Source organism: Boleophthalmus pectinirostris, unplaced genomic scaffold (genome assembly GCF_026225935.1).
Source record: "Boleophthalmus pectinirostris isolate CB_2022bp ecotype Guang Dong unplaced genomic scaffold, ASM2622593v1 HiC_scaffold_6, whole genome shotgun sequence".
In the NCBI taxonomy this organism is placed as follows: Eukaryota; Metazoa; Chordata; class Actinopteri; order Gobiiformes; family Gobiidae; genus Boleophthalmus; species Boleophthalmus pectinirostris.
The window spans coordinates 27,384,806-27,395,515 of NW_026571447.1; the positions used below are offsets into that span (position 1 = coordinate 27,384,806).

Here is a 10,710-nt window from a genome sequence, read left to right on the forward strand (position 1 = left end):
TAATGTCAATATATAATGCAGATATGCAATATACTTAAATGGACAATCTAAAATAAATTCATTGTGTTTCTGATTCCAGGCATGGCTGACATGGCAAACCGTCTAAGTCTATTCCTGAGCGGACTTTTCAGTACCAGGACCAGCTTCCTCCTTTGCCTGTGCCCTGCTTACACCAGAGCCTTCAGAAGTACCTGGATGCAGGTTTGTTGGCAACTTTAAAGATGCACTATGTAACCTTACTGGGGGAAAAGTCCATGGAGATGTTCTTGCTTTTCTTCCCTGGAAAGTTCCAAATATTTATTCTGCATTTGTGAAAAACATACTGTCTTTAGATGAGTGGGGTTGCCTCTCCACAGACCTGACCTGGTGGTGTCAGCTGCTTGTCACCATAGAGACAGATATGTTTATTGCCACACTGTGAATAGAGCAAAAGATGTTGAATTCTGTCAACTGAACAAAGGTTTTTAGAGTTAATTCATTTCAAAATCTCATATTAGTATGCACTTATGTATTCTCTACTACAAACAAAATACACAGTGCACCTTTAATAGTTCATTATAAGAGTTGTGTTTTATGAATACATTGTAAAAAAAAAGCAATCTTATTTTTTTTAGTAAAACCGTTTGCAACTGAAGAGGAGTTTGAAACCACAGTTGACACAGTGCACAGGTTTGAAGAAGGCATTGGCAAAGAGCTGCATCTTAAACTACAACAGAGAGCCAACCAGAAGAGAAACTGGGTAAACTGTTATTTACATTATGCATTTGCAGTATACATAATAAAATAATAATCCTCACAATATGTACCTATTTGAGTTGTTTGTGTGTATGTTTTTAGTAGTTTTATTGTTTTTGTTTCAGTTTTATTTATTTATTTACAATTCAGTAAGAAAGTATAGTTAAGGTGGCAACAATAAAAAAATAGACCTGCTAACATAACTTAAACTAGTCAAAACACCTCAAAAGAAAATTCATATTTAGACATATTTATATAGATGTTCAGAGTGTATTTTATTGGGAGTGTCCGGAACGTGAGATATTAGTGCATGGAATGTTGCACAACAGAACAACGCAACACAACAACAGTGAATCTTTAAACTTCATCTCCATTGAGACAAGAGGCTCACAGTTTGAATGCTTGTTTTTCAAGGTACATTTTATCAATAAAAATATAATAAATTCAAAAAAGATAAACAGGTTAAATGCCAAGCAGTTCAGGTAAGGCAATAACATCTTTTTGGAGACAAGCAGGTGGGGGACCCCCTGTCAGTAAAGGGAAATTTATTTGTATAACACAATTCGTACACAAAGTCAAAGTCAAATTCAAAATGTTTTACAGAATAAGAAAGATATAATCACTATACAAAAAAATCAAAACATAAATAATCACAATTAAATTAATATTAAAAGAGAAGAGTGCAGAATTTTAAACCTTTCAGTCATTAACACAGCTAAACAGAACCGTTTTAATGGTGGATTTAAATATTGTCAGAGCAGAGACCTGTCTCACATCTTCAAGAAGACCGCGCCGGGTTTTAGCCACATGAATCTGAAACGCTGACAGCCCATGTTTAGTCCTGACTCTGGTCCCCAGCAGGAGGCCGGTCCCTGAGGTCCTCAGAGTGTGAGATGGTTCATATGGCAGTAACATATGGGAGATGACATTACATTGTCATCTTTATCTAAACATCATCCTTGTCTTGTTCCTTAGTTGGAGGAGTGGTGGTTGGATGCAGCTTACCTGGAGGTGCGTGCTCCCTCTCAGCTCTATGTGAACTTTGGAGGTCCTGCGCCCTACCTGGAACACTGCTGGCCCCCCGCAGAGGGGGTCGAGCTGCACCGAGCCAGCATCAGCACCTGGCATTCTCTAATTTACTGGGACATGATAAGAACGTAAGATATTTGTATTATTGTTACTGAGTACTTTTCTGATGGGAGGGTCTGCCATTTACTTGAATCTGTGGAAATGTTATTACTGTGCCAGGAATGTTCCACAATGTGGCATTAAACTTATATAGTCTATAACTTATGAATACATTTTGTATTTATCTATGTACGAAATTAATTATATAATTGATAACTTTGGACCTCTGCAACCAATTAAAAAGGACTAGTTCAGGTTTTCACATTTTTAAGACTGTAAAAAGAAGGTACAGCATCTTTAAACTTTAACCTTTAAGTACTTTAAGTAGAGGCAGGGGGAGTGGGTTTAGGCAAGCCTCTGGTTTAACTTGACAAACCAGATAACATAAATATTGTAAAATATTTTACCATAAGAAAGCATGCATTTTTTCATCTTAATGTTTGAGAATTGGTGGGGAAATAAACTTTATTTCTTATGAGCAATCAATAATTTGGGTAAATTTATAGCATGTGCTGTAAAATAATTATCAGAAAAATATTGAGATGTAAATGTTGGTAGTTGATCATTTTCTTTGTACATTTAGTGAGAGACTTCCTCCTCAGAAAGCTGGAAAAACACCACTGGACATGGACCAGTTCAGAATGCTGTTTAACACCTGTAAAGTGCCTGGGATCACAAAGGACAGCATACAAAACTATTTCAAAATGGGTAAACTATATAAAATATTCACCTCAAGCAATATTTTTGCTCATCTTAATTCACTTAACTTAACAAACCACTGTTCTTTGTTGCAGAGTCTGAAGGGGCATGTCCCTCACATCTAGTCGTGTTGTGTCGTGGGAGGATTTTTATGTTTGATGGATTGTATGATGGGGAAATCCTAACTCCTCCTGAATTATTGAGGTATTATTACCATTGAATAATGGCATCACTTTTGAAGCTTTTATATTTTTTTAAAGTATTTCTTTTTTTAAATTTATGTTTACGGAGAAGATGTTGAAGTTTGTGTCAGTTTTTGTTTCAGCTCAGTTTTAAACTATAGGGATTTGTTAACACAACCCATTAAAAACATGTTGAAGTATTTATCTCTGATGTATGTTGTGTTCTTCAGGCAGCTGAGCTACGTGAAACAGTGTTGTGAGAACAGAGCAGAGGGCGATGGAGTGGCAGCTCTCACTTCAGAGGAGAGGACTCGGTGGGCAAAGGCGAGCTGTTTTTGTTACATTTATTTAGAATAATTTGCGATTTTGTTTAAAACTCTGTACTAAGTCTTCTCTGTACTGCAGGCCCGGGAGCATCTTATAAATATTGACCCGCACAATAAGGACATCCTGGAGTTGATTCAGAGCAGTTTGTTTGTCATTTCTTTGGATGAAACAAAACCGTACTCCACACCTCAAAACTACACAAATGTAAGAGTGTAATTTTATGATGCAAGTTCAGTTTACTTCATGTGGCATCATAACAATCGAAACTGCACATATTATATAAAAGAGATGGAGGATGGGTCAGAGTATTCTATGGTAGAATTACATTTTTAATAATAATGTGATTATTGGGCTGTAAAATGTGCTACCAGAGTCTCTGATGAATATTTTGATACATTGCACACTTATATTTTATTCTTGCTAGCTCTGCTCATCTAGTCGACCTTAGTGACATAAACCATGTGATTAAATGCAGATGACTTTGGAGGCCATGGTCGGTAACCCCACCATTCGCTGGGGAGACAAATCCTACAACTCCATAGTGTATTCAGACGGCACTTTTGGATCCAACTGTGACGTGAGTAACTGTTCATTTTAATCACTTTTTAAATGTATATTTCTGCTTATTTAAATTAGTTTTAACTGCAAATGTTCAACATTATACCATTAAACAAACAAGTAATGCCACCTGGCCAAGTTAGAGGTCAGAGCTGTGGAGAGGTGACTCTGTTCACAAAAAGAATTCATGTTTTGAGGGGTTTTTTTTAGCATTTGAAACACTTGTAATTGAATAAATGCAAGACTGGTAAGGTAATACTGTGGAATATTCCAAAAAAACATTTCAAACCCAAAAATATTCCACTGAGAAAAGCATGTGTCAAACCCCCATCAGAAAAGTAACACAGTGCACCTTTAATGATTTGCCTTAATAAGTGAAGGTTTGTCTCCATTATCTTATGTATAATGTATTACCATGGGCGCTCCCTCTGATCTCAATATCTAAATTTTTTAATGTTGCAGCACGCTCCTTATGACGCTATGGTCCTTGTGTCTTTCTGCTGGTATTTGGATCAGCAGCTCAAAGCCACAGGTGGTGAATGGAAGGTAAAGTTTTGTTTGTTTTTAAGATACTACACTGTAAAAACAGTGGCCAGTGTAGCAGATCTCAAAGAAAAAAAGCTCTAGGCCAATCAGTGTTCTCTTTCAAAACTACATCAGAATGAAAGCAACACAACCATTAATTTTCTTCTGCTTTATCCGGGGCCGGGTTGCAGGGCCAGTAGTCTGAGCAGGGAGGCCTAGACTTCCCTCTCCCCACATGCTTCCTCCAGCTCTTCCAGGGGCACCTCGAGGTGTTCCCAGGCCAGCAGAGAGACAGTCTCTCCATGTCCTGGGTTGTCCCTAAGACCTCTCCCACTGGGACATGCCCAGAACACCTCCCGAAGGAAGCACCAAGGAGACATCCGGAACAAATGCCTTAGCCACCTCTGCTACTCCTCTTGATGGGGAGGAGCAGCAGTTCTATTACAAACTCCTCCTGTGTGACTGTGGGAGCACCCAGCCACTCTGTGGTGGAAACTCATTTCAATCGCTTGTATCCGCAATCATGTTCTTTCGGTCTATCGGTCATCACTCATGATCATGGGTGACAGTAGGAGTGTAGATTGACCAGTAAGTCGAGAGCTTTGTCTTTTGACTTAGCTCCCTCTTCACCACAACGGTCCGATACAGCGAACGCATCACTGCCTGCCGACGCATTGATCCTCCTGTCAATCTCACACTCCATCTCCCCTCACTCGTGAACAAGACCCTGAAATACTTGATCTTCTCCACTTGAGACAGGGACTCTTCACCCACCTGGAGAGGACAAGCCACCTTTTTCCGGTCAAGAACCATGACCTTGGATTTGGAGGAACTGGTTTTCATCCCAGCCTCTTCAAACCTCCCTAGGGCACATTGCAGGACCTGGTTTGATGAAGCCAACAAGACAACATCATCTGCAAACAGCAGAGGCAAGATCCTGTGGTCCCCAAACCGGACCCCCTCTGGGTCCTGGCTGCACCTACAAAATCTCTCCATAAATACAATGAACAGAACCGATGACAAAGGGCAGCCCTGGTGAAGTCCAACATGCACCAGGAACAGGTCTGACTTACTGCTGGCAATGTGAACACAGCTCCTGCTCCGGTCATACAGGGACCGGACAGCCCTTAGCAAAGGGCCCTGGACCCCATACTCCCAGAGCACCCCCCACAGGACACCACGAGGGACACAGTCAGATGCCTTCTCCAGATCCACGAAGCACATGTGAACTTGCTGTGCAAACTCCCATGAACCTTTAAGCACCTGATGTAGGTTGTAAAACTAGTCCAGTTTTCTGCGACCAGGACAAAAACCACACAGCTCCTCCTGAATCCGAGGTTCGACTGTTGGATGGATTCTCTAGTATCCTGGAATAGACCTTACCGGGGAGGCTGAGGAGTGTGATTTTCCTATCGTTGGAACACAACCTCTGGAACCACCACCCTGGTCTGCCAGTCCAGAGGCACTGTTTCCAACTGCCACGCGATGTTGCAGAGGTGTGTCAGCCAAAACAGCCCCACAACATCCAGAGACTTAAGATACTCAGGACAGATCTCATCCACCCCCGGAGCCTTGCCACCAAGGACCTTGCCAACCACCTCAGTGACTTCAGCCAGGGTGATGGACAAGTCCGCCTCCGAGTCCTCAGCCTCTGCTTCCTCCTAAAATGATGTGATGGTGGGATTAAGGAGATCCTCAAAGTATTCCTTCTACAGTCTGACAACATCTCCAGTAGAGGTCAACAACTCTCCCCCTGCACTGCCGACCGATAGTTTTTCATCACTCAACTTATGCATTCCAAGCATCCTAATTATTCACAGCGATAAGTGCTCTTTCAGAGACCAGAGCGGAGTTCTGCAGCGATCGTAAAGCTAACAACAACTAGCATACTACCATGCACTTCCTGATTATCAGACAATAAAACACTTTAGATCTAGACAGAACGAAAGATTCTGCTTATAGAAAACATATGTACGAGGACAGGACACATTTTGCTCAGATACATAGAAAAAAATTGGTAAAGGGTCTTTTAATGTTTAAATGTTTTGTTTTGTTTGTGACATATGTGGTTTTGTGTTTCAGGGTCCGAACACTGTGAGACCTCTGCCTCTTCCCGAAGAGCTGGTGTTTACTGTGGACAGTGAAGCTCTGAGCGACATCAGCCACGCCAAACAACAATATCTGGAGACAGTGAGCTCAAAAACACACACAAATGTTTACTTTAGATAAATGTATTATTATGTCATCACTTCATGATTTAAAGAGTCTATGATCTATATATATTTATAATTTGGCTGTGCACAATTGAGATTTTGTGATTTCTAATAGTCGATTATCAGTTTAGTTTTTTTTATATTTAATATTTGCTATTGATGTTACACTGTTGTTTCCTCATCACAAACATACCTGGAATTGTGTTTTGTTTCATTCGCACATTTCTTCAGGTATGTCTTTGTTGAGGTTACTAACAATGTAACTAACAATGTTCTAACATGGGTCATGGCTTAAAGCTTCATGTTTCAAACAGTCATGTTTTTCAAAGCAATAAAACCACATGTAGTTGAATATATGCTAAATAAACAGCTTTTATGCAATATTGTGAAACAGTCCATGCAAAGCAAAGACCTCTCCACAGAGACAAGCAAGTAGCAGAAAACCCACCAGAAAACTTATACCTTTGACTCAATATTTAATTTTAGTAAAAATAAATACATGAATGGAATAAGGGAGCAAACATTTAATATGAACTTGTGACCAAGATACTGATGTTGTTTTGCAGACGAGGGATCTACAGATTGTCTGTTACGCCTTTACTGCTTTTGGAAAAACGGCCATCAAACAGAGGAAGCTGCATCCAGACACTTTTGTCCAGTTGGCGATGCAGTTGGCCTATTACCGACTTTATAATGAGTAAGAAGATTGTGTCAAGTGTAGCAAACGTAGTCTAGATATTCACTAACTTCAAAGGTCCTCTGCCTGTTTTCCAAACAGCCAGGGTTGGACAGAGAGTTTTCTCGGTGGGCTGACTCATATTTTGGGCCGATGTGCTTGACTTCAGTAGTCTGCTCTTATTCAGCACTCACAGACTGTATACACTCTGCTGTGAGTTTACCACATCCTCACGCACATGTGCTCCTGGCCCAGCCCTTTGTCTGTAGGGCGACCCAAAGCCGACAGGGCGAGATTGTGGCAGGAGCACCCCCTGTCCTGAGCAGCAGTGCACTCAAAGCTGCTGCTGGTAATGAACCTGCTTATTGAAATCAAACTGAAATCAAGACATTTGTGAACACACTTCAATCATCATGACAGTTTGTGTTTTACTTTGATAGGCCTCGTATTCATGTTTTTCTGGTTAGATCATTGAAAACAAGACACAAATTCTCTTTCAGTGTGATCAAAGTGTTTACCGTGAATCCGTGTGTAAACTTTACATAACAACTAAGCATTAAAATAGCCAGCAATTATTTTAATGTTTGATTAGTCACTGATATTCTGATTAATCATTACAGCCTTAGTTTAAAATCTGGAACAGGTTCTTTTTAACTTGAACTTGATTCAGTGTTTCTGTCCCAGACCTGGCAGCTGTTATGAAACGGCCATGACACGTAAATTCTTCCACGGACGCACAGAGACGATGAGACCCTGCACCTCTGAGGCTGTGGAGTGGTGCAAGGCCATGGCCAACCCCAAATGTGACGTGAGGGTTTGAAAAAAAAAGACCAAAAACAGATGATAGTTTATGTGTTTTATGATAATATTGACATGTTATTTCTTTTAGATGAATACCAGGAGGAAAGCGATGCTATCAGCTTTTAATAAACACAACAAACTAATGGCAGAAGCTCAAGATGGAAAAGGTTTGTGCATCTATTAAATCAGATTAGTTACACCTGTGTAGGAAAGTCAGATTTAATCAGTTAATTGGCAGTCATGATTATTTAGGTCACAATATAATCTACAAACTAAAATAATAATCTTTCCGTTGTGTCACAGAATTTCATTGAGGTCCAGTTTGGTCTTCTTTATTTAGATTATATATATAAAGGTATATAAGTATATAAGTATTGTTGTATTTGTTTAATCTATAGGCTAATTATAATAATGGAGGCATTGTGATGTATTAGATAATACAACATTTAAACATCCCTACACCTTTGGGATGATCCCTAAAAAGTGGCTCAGAAACAGAGTTAATATCAAACTAGCTTAAATATAAATAATTCAGGCTTTAACCCAGTCGTTAAAGCATTTCTGTACCACGTTCAGGTTTTGAATAAGATCTCAGACTGATTGACTAAAATGAACTTTTTCTGTAATCAACCTCTAAGTAAACCAGGCTTATGAGAGCCAGAAAGAGCCAGGCTTATGTAGTTAGCAGCCTTTATGTAATAGCAGATTGGCAGGCTCGCTTTCGTCAGTCTGTCCCAGGGCAGCTGTGGGTACAATAATGGCTTACCTCCATCGAGTGTGGAGTGCATGAATAGTGCTCTGTAAAGAGTCTTTGAGTGTCCAGAGAACCACTATAAAACTGATGCATTATTATTTCTATTATTATGTCTGATTACCAAATGCTACTCATGTTATGTCTAATGTTACCAGGGTTTGACAGACTCCTCCTCGGCCTTTACCTCATCGCTAAAGAGGAGGGACTTCCCATTCCAGAGCTCTACAAAGACCCCCTCTATTCAAAAAGGTATGCTGACAAATGTACACCTGTAATTTTGTTTAATGTTTAAGCAATAACATATCTCCCTTATGTCTAGTGGGGGAGGAGGTAACTTTGTACTGTCCTCGAGCCTGGTGGGCTACACCACAGTACTGGGGGCAGTGGCTCCGATGGTGCATCAAGGCTATGGAGTCTTCTATCGTATTCGAGACGACAGGTGATGGGACATTTATTTCTAAATTTTATTGGGTTTAAAATGATTGAACACCTGAAACAGTCACCTCAAAACTGCACTGGTTCTGGGTTTAATATCCCCATTCATTTTCACCTATAGAAAACTTCATCAAACTTTGAAAGTTTGCTGTGGACTAACCATGTGTAAACTAATGGCCATAAGACCTATATTTATAATATACAAAAACCTGTATTTACAAATACTTTTGCCATAGTTTAAAGCAGTATTATGTAACTTTCTGGAGATGGCAATTTCCCTGCATGATTCCATGGCAGTAGAATGTTAAACCATGTTAAAAGATAAGTTTTACACCATATTGTGAAATATTAAAGCCAAAGGAACAACATTTTCATGGAAACAAGCAGGAGGAGGCCCTCCGCCTAAGATGTGAGCCTGCTCACAGTAAGGATACAATTTTTTTAGTGCATTAAAAGCATCCACAATGAAAGTGAAAGTATTAATAATGTACCGTAATCATATTATACATTAGTTACCTTTAAAACTCTTGAATATTTTAATATTTTTGGAAAAAAAAAGTCTGCGAGAAAAGCAAAATTGTAATTTTACTTCCAGAGCCAATTTCATCAGTCAGCATGGAGCTCCTCAATTCCACCTAACTGTTTTTATGTTCCCTCAGGCTTGTATTTTCTGTGTCTGCGTGGAAATCCTGCCATCGGACAGACGCTGCTACGTATTTTAACAACCTCTCAAGCTCTCTGCATGAAATGCTTCATCTGGCTACAACAGCTCAGCTTTAGGCTCCACCAAAGAAAAGCTCACATGCTCTTCACCTGTGCAAACGCTGGTCTATATTGTTCTGTTAAGCTTATATGACATGATGAAAGGACATAGTGATGAGTCCAAAAGCAGTCATGTTATTCAACACTGAAAATTCCAAACTTTAGAGACAATTTACGCACAAGGAATATTTTTTTGCCTGTTTAAGCATTTTTTAATCTAATCATAACAATTGTGAAATCTAGTTTTTTTTTGTTTGCATTATGGTTGCTAAGTAACAATTATGGAATTACCTCTACATGTCATAGGCCTCTACCTGCTGCCCGAGTTCAACCAGGAAGTGAAATAATAAACATATAAAAAAAAAAATAAATAAATAAATAAATAAATAGGCAATCATTTAAAGAATATCTTATAATTTTATTAACTGTGTTTTAGGGTCTAACCTGTGAAAATACACTTGAAGATTGCACACATCAATGCAAAGGTAGTAATAGGTTGTGTTAGAATTTCACATGGAGGACTATATAACTCTATGGAAGATGTGCCCACAAACCTTGTCATTATTTCATTAGTTTGGCTTCACAAATTTGCCATAATAATGTTAAGGCATAAAGTCCTTTCAACTGACTTCAGTCATGTTTTTGGGATTGTATAACTGCACCAAATAAAACTTGAGCTATAGGGACTCTAGAATGCTGAACGCAATCTATTAATGTCATTACTGTTTAGTCTCATTAATTGGAAATTGTATAGTTTTGTCTGTAATTTTTTAGAAGTTTAGTATATTTTTAATTAATTTCTTGTTGTATGAAGTTATTGATGCTCCTTCTTGAATAACTACATTATTAAAGACGTATTAAAGAGTACTTATTCCAATTCTAATCCATTCCATTGTCCCATTTTAAAACCAGCTG

At 39.0% G+C, this 10,710-nt stretch overlaps 1 protein-coding gene across 1 annotated transcript; it reads left to right on the top strand.

Annotated features, from left to right (window-relative positions):
* The first annotated feature begins 424 nt into the window (after window positions 1-424).
* On the top strand, window positions 425-10,698 carry LOC110163075 (peroxisomal carnitine O-octanoyltransferase-like). Its single transcript, XM_055163967.1, has 16 exons — window positions 425-460; window positions 615-739; window positions 1,711-1,892; window positions 2,447-2,571; window positions 2,658-2,766; window positions 2,975-3,068; window positions 3,150-3,275; window positions 3,547-3,648; window positions 4,092-4,175; window positions 6,237-6,344; window positions 6,934-7,064; window positions 7,728-7,851; window positions 7,933-8,011; window positions 8,754-8,847; window positions 8,918-9,037; window positions 9,693-10,698. Exons 3-16 carry the CDS (start codon window positions 1,882-1,884, stop codon window positions 9,811-9,813), a joined length of 1,428 nt encoding a protein of 475 aa, XP_055019942.1. The 5' UTR covers window positions 425-460; window positions 615-739; window positions 1,711-1,881; the 3' UTR covers window positions 9,814-10,698.
* The last annotated feature ends 12 nt before the right edge of the window (window positions 10,699-10,710 follow it).

Coding starts and splice junctions, on each gene's coding strand:
- LOC110163075 (XM_055163967.1), top strand. Junction 2,767..2,974: donor ACTCCTCCTGAATTATTGAG/GTATTATTACCA, acceptor TGTGTTCTTCAG/GCAGCTGAGCTACGTGAAAC. Junction 3,069..3,149: donor AGAGGACTCGGTGGGCAAAG/GCGAGCTGTTTT, acceptor TCTGTACTGCAG/GCCCGGGAGCATCTTATAAA.